Below are 15,912 nucleotides of genomic sequence, written 5' to 3' on the forward strand. Positions count from 1 at the left end.
CTTGCAAATCATGGCAAGCACGCATCCTGGGTAACATCTTGCAACCGTCGCAAGCACGCGTCCTAGCATAACATCTTGCAATCATGGCAAGCACGCATTCTGAGTAACATCTTGCAACCGTCGCAAGCACGCGTCCTAACATACATGCAAGCATAACTCCCGCAGTCTTCGCAGTGCACATGCGGTAACGCGAATTGCTCACAGTCACCACGTACACATCTCCTCCGACAAACTCCCGGGCAATTGTCGCAAGCACACGTGCAAACACAACCTTTAGTCATGCCAAGGCTCGCGACTTAGCATAACTTCTTGCAATCGTTTGTTGCAAGCACGTTCTCAGTGGTACGCTAACTGGCTACACCTCATTTTCAGCAGCACTTAATTGGCCACTCGTCTCCTGTGGCCTTTCTTACAAGCCACTCACTGTCGCCTGTCTGTCTGTCTCTTCCTTGGGACAGTTGAGTTCAACCTCCGTCCGCACCAGCATCATGTTGTCATACGCGACTGGCTTCTTCCTGTAGCACGCCCAGGCTATTTCTAGCCAGCGTTCAACATTTCTTATTCTTACAATGCTCGGAGAACCATCTGTTGTTACAGCCCATACAGCAAGATCCCCACTACGATGCGTCCAGAGGCATCAGCCCATAATCTTCGGCCAATGCTCGCCCATTACAACTGCCATCTTTACGGACATATAATACCCTCGCATATTCCCCAGTTTAGTCATCCAAAAGACACCTACAGTCCCTTCACGGCATGTCGAGCGTCCCTATGCACGTCATCCTTCAGGGGTCGCGCCTCTGTGTCACGCCGATTGGTCTTACTGTCTCTCTCACAGGATCCAGAGCAAATCCTCAGCCGGGTCCCCGCGGCAATAGCAGTCCTTGCTATGCGGGAGGAATTCCTATCGTCTGGGAGTGACGTCTCTCTGTTCATTCCCTTCGCGTCTTCCCTTTCTCCCCAGGTGATGACTGACGCAGCGGCCTCCACGGGCTTGCCGCTGATTTTTTGGCCACCTCTGGCTCGCAGCTCCCTGGCCTCCCCAGTTACTGGCAATTCCTGGCTGCGCCAAGGCGCCCTCTCTGTTGGTTATGTACTTCCTACGTCGACTGGTCCAGCTCTTGTTGTTGTTTCAGTTCAACATCCATTCTTCCTTTATCCCCGGTAAGTTCAATCAGGCAGCGGACGCCCTCTCCCGCTTTAACCTTGTCGCGTTTTCATTCAGGTACCCGGAGCCGGACCAACATCAGCAGCTATCCCGGACTGGTCTCAACTGACTCTGGATTAGCCCCTCACCTCCTAGCGGCTACCCAACTCGTTTGATCACTCCCTTTCCCGCAATACCCTCAAGGCCTATCAATCAGCCTGGAAGGCCTTTAACCAACTCCGTCACGTGTCACAGTACAGAGACGTCCCGTGTCAAGCAAGTCACAGCCTTCATTTCCTACTGCCACTCGCAGTTGGCGTCGTCCTTTAATACGATCCGGCTATACATGACCGGTGTACAACATCTTACGTCCCTCCAGGACCCTACCGTACCCTTCCTATTTTTACCACGCCGTTCGGGCTGTTATGCGCGGTATCCAGGAAGCGCCAGCCGATGACCGGCACCAAAACGACCGCCTATCTCAGGAGACGTTTAGAAATACGTCAGATTTCCTGGCTACTTCACCTTTTCGGTCTCCACATTGGTGTCATTTACAAGCAGCCATACACCTGGCCTTCTACGGCTTCTTACGGCCAAGCAAGTTTACTTGTTGTAGCCTCACGGCACGCATGCTGTACCAGCACCACCTGGTCCGATACGAAGACCATTTCGCCTTACACTTAGCAGTCTCCAAGACGCAGCAGCTTGGCTCGGGTTCGAACATACACCGCTATAAGTCCAACAACCATCGGTACCCGGTCGCCATTTTCACGCGCCTGACGGCCCCTTTTGGCTGATCAACCAGGAGTTAGTCCTCTTCTGCCATTTCTCACTAAACCTCTGAACGCTGCCCGGTGGAACGTGTCAGGATACTCCCGGATGTCCTTCACCTCTGTCCTACTCACATTATCAAGAAGTTGGGCAGATGGAGGTCCACCTGTTTCGCCCGCTACATACCCAATCCGCAAGCGGAGATGACCCAGGCCTTTGTCGAGCGCACCCAGTAACAAACTTGGATCAATAAAATACAACCCCTACCTGAATGATTTTGCCCCCTTATTTTGGTATACCGTACGTCAGACCAGGGCACACTTTCAGGTCCATTTCAAGTAAGCGAGTTTATGTTAACCTTGTTTGTCATCCTTAACCATATCGGTCAGAGGGCTCCACACCATAAATAGAAAGGCCAGTATGGTGGCCTGAAATTATGGGAGGAGCCCGGTGGAATATATAACCAGCCCGTTCGCCTGTCCTCCTCGTCGGTTCCGGTGCGCGATACCCACCCACCCATCCCCTTTTTCAGGGCATTTCTCAGCATCATACTCCTCATGAGAGTACTCATTTCACTCCATTCATATTCATTTCATTTATCACCCACTTTCTATCTAAGGTATGCCCCCTTATTTTGGTATACCGTACGTCAGACCAGGGCACACTTTCAGGTCCATTTCAAGTAAGCGAGTTTATGTTAACCTTGTTTGTCATCCTTAACCATATCGGTCAGAGGGCTCCACACCATAAATATATATATATATATATATATATATATATATATATATACAGTGGTGTTAAAAAGTGTTTGCCCCCTTCCTCATTTCCTGTTCCTTTGCATGTTTGTCACACTTAAGTGTTTCGGAACATCAAACCAATTTAAACAATAGTCAAGGACAACACAAGTAAACACAAAATGCAATTTGTAAATGAAGGTGTTTATTATTAAAGGTGAAAAAAAATCCAAACCATCATGGCCCTATGTGAAAAAGTGATTGCCCCCTAAACCTAATAACTGGTTGGGCCACCCTTAGCAGCAACAACTGCAACCAAGCGTTTGCGATAACGTGCAATGCGGCTTTTACAGCGTCCTGGAGGAATTTTGGCCCACTCATCTTTGCAGAATTGTCCTAATTCAGTTACATTAGAGGGTTTTCGAGCATGAACGGCCTTTTTAAGGTCATACCACAACATCTCAATAGGATTCAGGTCAGGACTTTGGCTAGGCCACTCCAAAGTCTTCATTTTGTTTTTCTTCAGCCATTCGGTGGTGGACTTGCTGGTGTGTTTAGGATCATTGTCCTGCTGCAGAACCCAAGTTGGTTTCAGCTTGAGTACACGAACAGATGGTCGGACATTCTCCTTCAGGATCTCTTGGTAGACAGCAGAATTCATAGTTCCTCTTCCAAGTCTTCCAGGTCCTGAAGCAGCAAAACAGCCCCAGACCATCACACTACCACCACCATATTTTACTGTTGGTATAATGTTCTTTTTATGAAATGCAGTGTTCCTTCTACGCCAGATATACTTGGACACACACCTTCCAAAGAGTTCCACTTTTGTCTCATCGGTCCACAGAATGTTGTCCCAAAAGTCTTGGGGAACATCAAGATGTGTTGTGGAGAAATTGAGACGAGCTTTGATGTTCTTTTTGCTCAGCAGTGGTTTTCTCCTTGGAACTCTGCCATGCAGGCCATTTTTGCCCAGTCTTTTCCTGATGGTGGAGGCATGAACGCTGACCTTAACTGAGGCAAGTGAGGCCTGCAGTTCCTTGGACGTTGTTGTGGGGTCTTTTGTGACCTCTTGGATGAGTCGTCGCTGCGCTCTTGGGGTAATTTTGGGCGGCCGGCCACTCCTGGGAAGGTTCACCACTGTTCCATGTCTTCGCCATTTGTGGATAATGGCTCTCACTGTGGTTCGCTGGATTCCCAAAGCTTTGGAAATGGCTTTATAACCCTTTCCAGACTGATAGATCTCAATTACTTTCTTTCTCAATTGTTCCTGAATTTCTTTGGGTCTCGGCATGATGTGTAGCTTTTAAGGATCTTCTGGTGGACCTTACTGTGTCAAGCAGCTCCTATTTAAGTGATGCCTTGATTGTGAACAGGTGTGGCAATAATCAGGCCTGGGTGTGGCTAGAGAAATTGAACTCAGGTGTGGACAACCACAGTTATAGTATGTTTTAACAAGGGGGCAATCACTTTTTCACACAGGGCCATGATGGTTTGGATTTTTTTTCACCTTTAATAATAAACACCTTCATTTACAAATTGCATTTTGTGTTTACTTGTGTTGTCCTTGACTATTGTTTAAATTGGTTTGATGTTCCGAAACACTTAAGTGTGACAAACATGCAAAGGAACAGGAAATGAGGAAGGGGGCAAACACTTTTTCACACCACTGTATATATATATATATATATACTATTTGGATATGGGGAACTGGTAAAAAAAAAACAGGTTCAGGCTCTAAATGTGCAAAGTTGGTACCCAGAGAAAAATGACCACAGAGAGCTTAATTGCAACCAAAGCTGCTTCTACTTCTACTAAGTAATGACTCTATGCAACTAATAAATGCCATCGAATTTTAGTTTGATTAACTTCTCCATTGCAAGAAAAAAATCCCCCTTTTTCCCCTCTGGAGTACCCCCGCCCCCTCCCCCTGGGGCTTTATTTTCAATATTGAATGTTAAGACAACACACAGGAGGACTGGCAGTGGAGAGGCCTTTCTGTAGGGGCAGTGCTGGAGACACATTGGGGGTTGATTTACTAAAAACCGGAGAGTGCAAAATCTGGTGCAGCTCTGCATAGAAACCAATCAGCTTCCATGTTTTATTACAAAAGCTTAAAGTGGTTGTACACCCAGTAAAACCACTTTTACCTACAGGTAAGCCCAGGGCCGTATTTAAGGGAGGGCAAAACGGGAAGCTGTCCTGGGTCCTATCATTGTTGTGGGGCCCAAAGCAGCTGCCTCATACTTGCCAACTATCCCAGTGTAAATTCCCTTGGCCCTTAAAGTTTTAGTCCTGTGTTGTGTCCCGATATCTCAGTGTGAAGTGATGGTATTAATGCTGTCCAGCTCTGCGTTATTGTTGTGTGTACAGGTGACTCACCTGCAGACCCTGTGTTTACATGAAAATAACCGGCATTCATATGTAAATATTGGCAGCATTACTAAGTAAATAGATGCGGCTGGCAGCATTGATATGTAAATAAAGGCGGCATTCATATGTGTATCATGCTCCCCTGCAGTGAGGAGATGATGCGCTGTAACCTCTAGAAACCAATCAGTGAGCAGTATTACTGTACAGTAATCTCTAGCAACCAATTAACAAGCAGAAATCATTTGCTGTAACCTCTAGCAACTAATCAGTGAGCCGTAATGTGTGCTGTAACCTCTAGCAACCAGTCATTAGGCAGTAATGATATGCTGTAACCACTGGAACCCAATCGCAATTTCTGCCTGATCTGATACAGTAAACTGATTTTAAGTCTAGCTGCTATTTTTTGTATGTCTCAGAGAAGGTGGAGAGCGAAAAACTGCATGGGGGGGGGGGGCAAGAAATGTTTTGCCCAGGGTCCAATAAATATTAAAGACGGCCCTGGGTAAGCCTATATTAAGGCTTACCCGTAGGTGCTTGAAATATCTCCTAAACCGTGGCCAAGCACCGATTACTGTCAATCAATGTCATCGGCACTTGCGCACTTTAGAAAGGGCACATGATGCCGTTTCTAATAGGGGTCATGCCGTGACTGGTGGCTCCCGCGCGCATGCGCAGGAGTGATGTCAGGCTACTCCGGCCAGTTACTGAGCCGGGAGGAAGAGGGTTGAAGATGGACGCTCCCTGCTAGAGGGGACAACGGTGATATCAGGGGCTTCGGGTTTCAGGTAAGTGACACATAATTGGCTACTATGCGATGCGATGCGATGCATTGTAGCCCATTATGCTTTACCATTTGCAGGGAAATAAAGAGGAAGTAAAACCCACCGGGGTTTACTTCCTCTTTAACTGATGACCTGAAGTTAGAAGCTGCTTGGCTACCATGCACAGCTGCACCAGATTCCGGTTTTAGTAAATCTCTCCCTCTGGGTCCTGCAGGAAGCAGGTTTCATTCTTAAAACGACTAGGTCAGGGTATTGTTAAACTGTAAAACCGCAGTTCTATTGTAATGTTAGGCTTCTTTTATTTTTAGAGTTAAATGCAGCAGAGTCAACAGTTACCATCATCCACGATCATGGGAAGCAGCGTCTGAAGTGTATTGATATCGGTGTGTTCAGGAATCCCTGGGTCAAGTGGTATGATGAGCAGCTCAAGGATCTGTCCGAATATGGGACACGGAAGATAAGTGATGTCAGTAATGGGCAGAAGATGGTGGAGTCTGTGTTGAATTTGGATGTGGAAACAAATAAGCATTACTTCTGTCAAGTGAAAGAAGGGAGACTGAAGAGGACCGCCCGAGCTGTGATATCAGGTATTATGTCCTGACGAAGCCTAACGTAATGGGGGAAATACAACAAAGAAACCGAGAGAAAGACCAGAGGTGCAACCAGAAGACCCCTAGACACAGCCAGCACAGTATTTCGTTTTGGCTAGAGTGTGGAGGGTTAAGCCTTCTGTCAGGTCTTTATTCCTGCCTGTGTTCTCATTGAGAAGATTAACCCCTGTGTTTGTACCGGTGATCATTCTCAACAGGAAAAAAAAAGTGTGAGGAAATCCAAAATGTTAGAGTTGCCCTCAGAACTAAAAGAGACTGGAAGTCTTTCAATGGGGACACCTGTAACAGTGGACAACTGTCTAGGATGGGAATCCCTCATCTTGGGAGATTTGTTCTAACTATAATGCCGCGTACACATGTAGCCGACTATCTGACGGACTTAGTCTGGCAGACTTCCCGCCAGACTGTCCGTCGGACTTTCCGAACGGGCTACTTGCCCACACATGGCACTTTTTCAGCGGACTAATACGGCGTACTAAGTCCGCCGTACTATCCGCCCTACTTTTGAAATGAACCGACTCGCCCACACACGCGGAGGAAAGTCCGCTCATTTCGAGCGGGTCTCCAGGTAGGCGGGGCCCACGAAGGAGACGTCGCTGGCCCCGCCACCTGGTATGAAGTTAAAGGGGAACCCCAACGCCGAAAAAAATCAGCGTGGGGGTCCCCTCAGATCCACATCAGACCCTTGTCCGAGCACGCTACCTGGCCGGCCAGGAAAGGGGGGGACGAGCGAGTGCACCCCCCCTCCGAGCCGTACCAGGTCGCGTGCCCTCAACATGGGGGGTGCCTTGGGGAAGGGGGGGCCGCGCGGCCCCCCCACCCCAAAGCACCTTGTCCCCATGTTGATGAGGACAAGGGCCTCTTCCCGACAACCCTGGCCGTTGGTTGTCGGGGCCTGCGGGCGGGGGGCTTATCGGAATCCGGGAGCCCCCATTAATAAGGGGGCCCCCGGATACCGGCCCCCCACCCTATGTGAATGAGTATGGGGTACAATGTACCCCTACCCATTCACCTGTAAAATAAAGTACAAAAAAAAACACAACACACAAGATAAAATAGTTTATTGCACAGCTCCGGGGGTCTTCCGTCTTCGGGGGGTCTTCTCGCCGGACTCATCCGCTATCTTCTTCTAGCTCTTTTGCTAGCGGAGGAGCCCGGCATTCTTCCTCGCCGCGGCCTCTTCTTCCGACTTCGGGGGTCTTGTCCCCCTCTTCGGTTCTTCTGCTGGGCCACCGCGCCTTCTTATAGCTCTTTTACAGGCTGTGGCCCGGTCTTCTGTCGCCGCCGCCTTCTGTTCTTCTCTTCAGATGTTGCCTCGTCGCTCGCTCTGCTCACAATGACGGGGACCGGGCGTGCGGCGACTTATACAGGAACATCACCGGATGATGTCCCCGTCTATTATGATGTCACAGTCCCAGCATCCTCTGGGACTGTGACACCATAATGGGTGGGGACATCATCCGGCGATGTCCCTATATAAGTCGCTGCACGTCGCGTCAGAGCCATTGTGAGCGGAGGATCCGACGAGGCAACATCTGAAGAGAAGAAAAGAACAGAAGGCGGCGGCGACGACAGCGGCGACAGAAGACCGGGCCACCGCCTGTAAAAGAGCTATAAGAAGGCGCGGTGGCCCGGCAGAAGAACCGAAGAGGGGGACAAGACCCCTGAAGTCGGAAGAAGGGCGGCGGCGAGGAAGAAAGCCGGGCTCCTCCGCTAGCAAAAGGGCTAGAAGAAGATAGCGGAGGAGTCTGGCGAGAAGACCCCCTGAAGACGGAAGACCCCCGGAGCTGTGCAATAAACTATTTTATCTTGTGTGTTGTGTTTTTTTTGTACTTTATTTTACAGGTGAATGGGTAGGGGTACATTGTACCCCATACTCATTCACATAGGGTGGGGGCCGGTATCCGGGGGCCCTCTTATTAAAGGGGGCTCCCGGATTCCGATAAGCCCCCCCCGCCCGCAGGCCCCGACAACCAACAGCCAGGGTTGTCGGGAAGAGGCCCTTGTCCTCATCAACATGGGGACAAGGTGCTTTGGGGTGGGGGGGCCGCGCGGCCCCCCCTTCCCCAAGGCATCTCCCATGTTGAGGGCACGCGGCCTGGTATGGCTCGGAAGGGGGGGGGCGCTCGCTCATCCTCCCCTTTCCTGGCCGGCCGGGTAGCGTGCTCGGATAAGGGTCTGATGTGGACCTGGGGGGACCCCCACGCCGATTTTTTTCAGCGTTGGGGTTCCCTTTTAACTCCATACCAGGTGGCGGGGCCAGCGACGTCTCCTTCGTGGGCCCCGCCTACCTGGAGACCAACTCGAAATGAGCGGACTTTTCTCCGGGCGGGAAAAGTCCGTTCATTTCAAAAGTACGGCGGACTGGCACTCACACGGCCGGATTGTCCGCCGAAATGCAAGTCCGGCGGGAAGATTGGAGTGCAAAACTACTTTCTAAGTCCGCCGTACTTTCGGGTCAAAAAAGTATGCCGGAGGCTACACACGGGGGGATTGTCCGGCGGACTTGAGTTTGCCGGACTTTTCCACCCGATTGTTTGATCGTGTGTACGCGGCATTAGTTGCATCTTTGTATGCAAGTGTGAATAAATCCCCCCTCACCCCAGCCCAAAATAAAAACTTGGCAGGGGTTTTAAACCTCTCCATGCTTTCTAAAACTACAGAAAGTTTTGCCTAATATGATGTATTAATAAAAACATTGTCCACCACTCACATTATACCCCTGGTAATGTGATATATAGAAGACGCTCTCCAGCAATCACATTATGCATAGCTCCCAACTTTCACGGATTTCGAGGGATTGTCCCTGGTTTGAAACAATGTCCCTCTGCCACGCATGCTCAGATCAAATTACGAGACCAAACCTATTGGCTACTAGCCTGAATGTAGTCCCGTCGTAACGAACGAATGTCGTCATGTTCCGAACGATCGGATTTTCCGACAACTTTGTCCGACGGATTTTGTTGTCAGAATGTCCGACCGTGTGTACAAGGCCTAAGGGGTCTAAATATGAGCGTTTTTGTTCTGTGGTTTTTTTTTTTTTTTTCAGCTGCTAATGTGCATGGAGCCTACACACGATCGGATATTCCGAAGGGAAATGTTGGGTGTGAGCTTCTTAGCTGAAAGTCCGACCGTGTGTACGCTCCATCGAACATTTGTTGGCGGACTTTCCACCAACAAATGTTGGCTAGCAGGTTCTCAAATTTTCCGCCAACAAAACTTTGTTGTTGGACTTTCCGATCGTGTGTACACAAGTCCGACGCACAAAAGTTCACACATGCTCGGAATCAAGTACGAGCCGGAAGCGCTCGGTCTTGTAAAACTAGCGTTCGTAATGGAGGTATATCACATGACTATTGAACTTCCTTTTTATTGGCTGGTAGTACGTCTTGTATGTCACCATGTCCCCACGTTCGTAATTGTTGGCCAACTTTTGTGTAAGGCCGCGTACACACGCGGGGACTGTTCGCCCAACTTTGTCCGTCAAACAGTTTCAGCAAACAGTCCGCTCAAAATTAGCATGGACGGACATGGCCACACACGACGTACGAACAGTTTGCTGAAACCGTGCGCGATGACGTGAACGGCACGTACGACGGGACGAAAAATACGACGTCCTATACACTGCATTATAACTTTCGGCGTGTAACTCCTTTCTGAGCATGCGCGGAACTTAGTTTGTCGAACAAGCCTACACACGAGGGAACTGTTCGCTGAAACAAGGTTTCAGCGGACAGTTTTTCGGAAATTCCGAAAAACCTTGTTCAGCGGACTGTTCGCTGAAACTGTCCGCTGAACGCCCACACACGGGCGGACTGTCCGCCGAAACACTGTTCAGCGGACAAAGTTGGCCGAACAGTCCCCGCGTGTGTACGCGGCCTAACCGTGTATATGCAAGACAAGTTGAAGCCAACAACCTTCGAACAAAAATCCAACGGTTTTGTTGTCGGAAAGTCCGATCGTGTGTACGGGGTATAACAGTGTTTCTCAACCCTTTTTTTTTTTTTTTTTTTTGGTCCAATCAACCTTTAAATGTATGCAGAATCTCAAGGCACCTCATTATAAAGCCTCATACACACGGTCGGACTTGTACAAACTTTTCCGTGGACTTTTGTACAAAGGGCGTGGTCCACAAGTTTGTATTGCATACACACGATCGGACTTTTTGACAACAAACACGAACGTAGTGACGTCACAACGTACTGACGCCACTTCAAAAAAGGACGTTCAATGACTCCAGCGCCACCTTTGGTCAACTTCTGTATTGTAGTCTGATCTTTTGCATTGGTTCTGAGCATGCGTGTTTGTACCTTGTACAAAAGTCCGATGCTTTTGCATACACACGGTCGGACTTTGCTCCATCGGACTTTTGTTGCCAGAAAGTTTGTCCGTTCGCACAGCCAACAAAAGTCCGATGAAAACAGAAAAAGTTTGTCCGATGGAGCGTACACACGGTCGGATGTTGCTCCAAAACAGCTAATTTGCATGTTTGTTGTCAAAAAGTCTGACCGTGTGTACGGGCCTTAAGATGAAAAATACAAAACCAATAATTTTACATAACGCAGCATCATCTACACACCTAAAACGCCCGACATTAGAAGCGATTTTGACAAAGCAATATACCTTTTGAATGCTGGTGCTGACTGGTATTCCAGTGTTTTTTCTTCTCCCTCAGCTCCTCTCTTAATTTAAATGGTTTACATTCAAATGGTTAGCGGGCAAAAGCAGCCTCAGCTCGATTCATCCAGACCACAATATGTTTCTCCCCACCCCTGGGGTGTTCTCCTGTCACGGTCCCTACTGTGCCATGCAGACATCCAGGCAGGGCTCAAGTCCTGCGGAAACGCATGGGAACGGAGTTCCTGTACTTTTTCCACAACAGGAACTTAGTTCATGTTAGCAGCCATGTCCCGCATATGCCTGAATAACTGGTTACTAGGCTGAGCAGCGCCTCTGAGAGAGATCAGCCAGCCACAGACACCACATCAGAAAGAGCCACACTTACTGCTGGTAAGGATCCAGCCTGTGCCCACTGCCCAGTCAGTCCCGGGGGCCGCCGTCGACTACTCCGCTGTTTGTAGCACATTGCCAGCAGTGCAGCCCAACTCTGAGCGGCCATACTTCTCCAGTTCAACTTCTCCTCTCCTGAGCTGAGCCACCGAGTCTTCCCGCCCACGAGCTCCACCGCGAGTTTGCCGCCCGCCAGAGTCATTGACAAACTTCCAGGTTAGTGTGTTAGGCCGCGTACACACGAGAGGATTGTCCGTCCAACTAAGTCCGTCAGACAATCCGACAGACAGTCCATCCTACTTTTGAATGAACGGACTTGACCACACACGATGAACAGACAGTCCGCTGAAAGCTTGCGCGATGACGTGTACAGCACGTACAACGGGACTAGAAAAACGACGTCCTATACACTGCAATGCAACCTTCCAACGTGTAAATCCTTTCTGAGCATGCGCCATACTTAGTCCATCCAACTTGCTTACTCACGAGCGGACTGTCCGCTGAAACCAAAGTTGGACGGACAATATTATGGAAATTCTGAAAGACTTAGTCCGCCAGACTGTCCGCTGAAAAAGTCTGCTGAAGACCACACACGAGCGGATTGTCCGCTGAAACACGTTTCAGCGGACTAAGTTGGACGGACAATCCTCTCGTGTGTACGCGGCCTTACACACACTTTGTTAGTTACAGTGAGAATGTTCCCCCTCCATTCTGCTGCTGTGTCCCCCACGCCCCCTCCGTTCTGCTTCTGTCTACCCCTCTGTTCTGCTGCTGTCCCCCACTCCCCCTCCTTTCTGCTGCTGTCCCCCTGTTCTGCTGTCCCCCTGTTCTGCTGTCCCCCTCCGTTCTGCTGCTGTCCCCATCCAGTTTTCCTCCGTGTCACCCCGTTCTGCTGTCCCCCCCCCTCCGTTCTGCTGCTGTCCCCCTCCAGTTTTCCTCCATGTCCCCCTCCGTTCTTGTGGGGATTATTCTGTTAGTTTACTAAGTTAACTTATTTTGTTTTTGTAAACTGGCACTTTACAATAAAAGTTGCACTGTATTTTTGTGAAATATATATGCATATGAGCGTATCATTTTTTTTTTGGTGGGGGAGGGGATCTTGGGTGGGAGTTCCCCCACTTTTTCCCCCAGGACATGACCCCTGCATCCAGGTGTGGTCACACCTCAAGTGGCTCAAAGAGGTATTGAACCTATGACCGCATGTTAAGTGCTCCTGTTACCTTGCCTCTGAGCCACACCTCAGTTCCTTTCAGCCTGCTTTGCAGCTTTGCATAAAATACTAGGACCATACTCTGGATAGGTGTACCTGTGTTCAAGTTATAGTGTTCCAAGACTGACCCCCGCTTCTGACATTGGCTTGTTTATCGTTTATTCTGACTTCTGGAATCCCTGACTACGGCTTTACCTGGGCAATCCTTTGGCTATTCCTGTCAAGCCCCCGTGCACAGATTCACAGCCCAGGTAGCTTATCTCTTTGTTACCGTGGGCTGTGTCTATTTGTAAGGTTGAGCCTACATGTCTGCGCCATGGACTCCAACCTAGGTAAGCCCTCATATAATGAACGGACCAACATGGAGTCCGCAGAGATGTACCGGATGCTCACCTCCCTTGCTCTGCAAGTCTCCAGCCTGGGCCAGACCGTTGCTGAGTTGCAGCAAGAAGTCCGCTTGTTTAAAGGTTTGTTGTGATGCCTCAGAAGTTTGATGGAAATCGTGCATCATTTTTGAACTTTAGAATGGATTGCGAGCTGTTTGTTCTTAAGCCTAGGACCTATGCCTCTGACTTTATAAAGGTTCGCGCATCCATCAACCTGCTCACTGGGCAAATCAAGATATGGGCTTTTCAGCTATTACAGGAGAGGAGCCCAGTCTTAGACAGCTGGGAAGCTTTCATGTTTGCTCTGGACTCTTATATTACAGTTTCTAAGAAAACCATTGTTCCCAAGTCTGCTTCTAGTTCACGTGGCCTACAGGTACCCAGGGACAGGAATACCCTGTACAGATACGACACCAAGCCATCCCACTCTGTGCAAAGTTATGAAGCCCTAACCCCTCAAAGCCTGGACAGTCCTGAGGTTTTACCCACTCCTACTCTGGATGATGTGGAACCCATGGAGATCGGGTCCATCCGGTCCAAGCTGTCGGAGAATCTGACGGAATGTGTCCGCTCGGAACGTTTTGTCGGATATTCCGACTGTGTGTGGTCTCCATCGGACTGTTTCCGTCGGAGTATCCGACGGACCAAGTTTTCCAACTTGTTGGTAAAATTTTCAGACAAAATGCTCCGATCGGACATACTCCGATCATGTGTAGAGAATTCCGATCGGACAAAGTGCCACGCATGCTCAGATCAAATTCCTACATCAAAGCTATTGGCTACTAGCCTGAACGTAGTCTCATCATAACGAAATAATGTCATCACGTTCTGAACGATCGGATTTTCCGCCAACTTTGTCCGACTGTGTGTATGCAACAGTTTCGGACAAAATCCGACGGATTTGGTTGTCGGAATGTCCGACCGTGTATCCAAGGGCTTAGGGACAGAGAGAGTGGAGGAGAGGCTGTGGACTCTGTTTCTATTGTGGAGTAAGAGGGCACCTTATCTCTCTCTGCCCATCTCGTCCACTTCTGCCAAAGTTCCAGCAAGTGGGTACTACTAGGATCCTTCCTGCTACCCCTAAACCTGTGCCTGTGTCCCCACTTGAAGTTCCTGTGTCGGTGTCCCCGCTTGAAGTTCCTGTGCCGGTGTCCCCGCTTGAAGTTCCTGTGCCGGTGTCCCCACTTGAAGTTCCTGTGCCGGTGTCTCCGCTTGAAGTTCCTGTGCCGGTGTCCCCGCTTGAAGTTCCTGTGCCGGTGTCCCCGCTTGAGGTTCCTGTGCCGGTGTCCCCGCTTGAGGTTCCTGTGCCGGTGTCCCCGCTTGAGGTTCCAGTGCCCGTGTCCCCACTTGAGGTTCCGGTGCCCGTGTCCCCACTACCTCCTGGCTGTACGTATGCCTCAAATGGCACCATAGTTCGTAAGCAGGACCTGAAGACTTTTGAAAGAGCCTTGCGAGCAACAAAAGTCTCCCCAGCTGGAACTTCAAAAACAAAGAAAGCCCAAAGGAAATAGGCTGTTCCATGCTCTGAGGGCATTCCTAAGGGGAGATATAAAAAGGGGGGGGGGGGAAGCATTAGAATGCATCAAGATAAAAAGAAAAAAAAAACGTTCTACCTTTATGCCATGTACACACGACCGGACTTTTCGAGGGACAAGGTCCGACAGACTTTCGACAGAGTTCTGACAGAGTTCTGACGGACTTTCCGAATGAACGGACTTGGCCACACAATCACACCAAACTCCGACGGATTCGAACGTGATGACGTACGACTCGACTAGAATAAGGAAGTTCATAGCCAGTAGCCAATAGCTGCCCTAGCGTCAGTTTTTGTCCGTCGGACTAGCATACACACGAGCGGATTTCTCGGTAGGAACTGGGTCCGGCGGAGTTCTGGCGGAAAAATTTGAAACATGTTCCATTTCTAAAGTCTGTCAGACTTTTGCAAATCAAAAGTCCGCTGCAGCCCCACACACGATCGAATAGTCTGCCGGAATCATTCCGTCAGACTTTTGATGTTGAAAAGTCCGGTCGTGTGTACGCGGCATTAGAACCGTTTTAAAAGACATATGGTCCAGGCAAGCGTGAGCAGGGATGTTATATATCACTTACTGTCCATTGGATAACTCTGCTAATAGCGAGGAAGGATGCCCAATGGGTCACACTGTTGGATCTGGTTGTGCCACTGTGAGGACCCGGGTCTGAACCTGTGACCTCTTCTGGCATTGTCTCTTCTTGCTGAGCCACCTGAGATGCTGGACAGCGCTATTGTCTGATACAGGGCTGGATTAAGAGCATCGTGTGCTTGGTGCTGAGGATTTTGGTGGGCCTTTTACTGGGCACCCTTCTGCTTTTCAAGAGCCTGTGCTGGCATGCGCCCAAACTCAAAAGAAGCGCAGCCGCACAGACATAACACTAGGGAAGCCTGGCATTTGATTTGCCATGTTTCTGTAAGGGCCGTGCAATGGCGTGCACTCTGAGCTGAAAGAGTGCAGCTGCACAGGTCTAACACTATGGAAGCCCCAGACTTCTGTAAGAGCCCTGCATTGGCGTGCTCCAGGCTTCTGTTAGGACTGCTCATGCAGTGCCCATTATCAATCCCACCATCCTGCCCAGGCGGTGCATGTGGAATGCAGGGCCCGTCAGGGGAGATCTCTTCCCGTTGACCCATTGCTTTCCATGTCCTTTTTGGGTGGCTGGGCCTATATTAAGGTAGGGGCCTGGAGCTGCAGCTTCAATAGCTCCTACGTTAATCCAGCCCTGGTCTGATACACTAGACTATCTTGCCTTGTTTCTGCTGAACCTTGAACCCCTTGCTCCTCCTATGAACATCCTCAATTTAGGAACTTTTCTGTCCAGCCAATATCTCACCCTTGTCACTACCACTCATTGCT

At 49.6% G+C, this 15,912-nt stretch overlaps 1 protein-coding gene across 1 annotated transcript in view; it reads left to right on the top strand.

Moving 5' to 3' along the window:
* The window catches only part of LOC143981581 (V-set domain containing T-cell activation inhibitor 1-like), a 129,940-nt gene that overhangs the window by 82,116 nt on the left and 31,912 nt on the right, over positions 1–15,912 (top strand). The window contains exon 5 of the mRNA XM_077479549.1: positions 6,113–6,391. Coding sequence (XP_077335675.1) covers positions 6,113–6,391 — 279 coding nt within the window. The remainder of the gene's footprint in view (positions 1–6,112; positions 6,392–15,912) is intronic.

The sequence above is a fragment of the Lithobates pipiens genome, unplaced genomic scaffold (assembly GCF_037356315.1).
Source record: "Lithobates pipiens isolate NorthernLeopardFrog02 unplaced genomic scaffold, aLitPip1_a1.2 Scaffold_16, whole genome shotgun sequence".
NCBI lineage: Eukaryota > Metazoa > Chordata > Amphibia > Anura > Ranidae > Lithobates > Lithobates pipiens.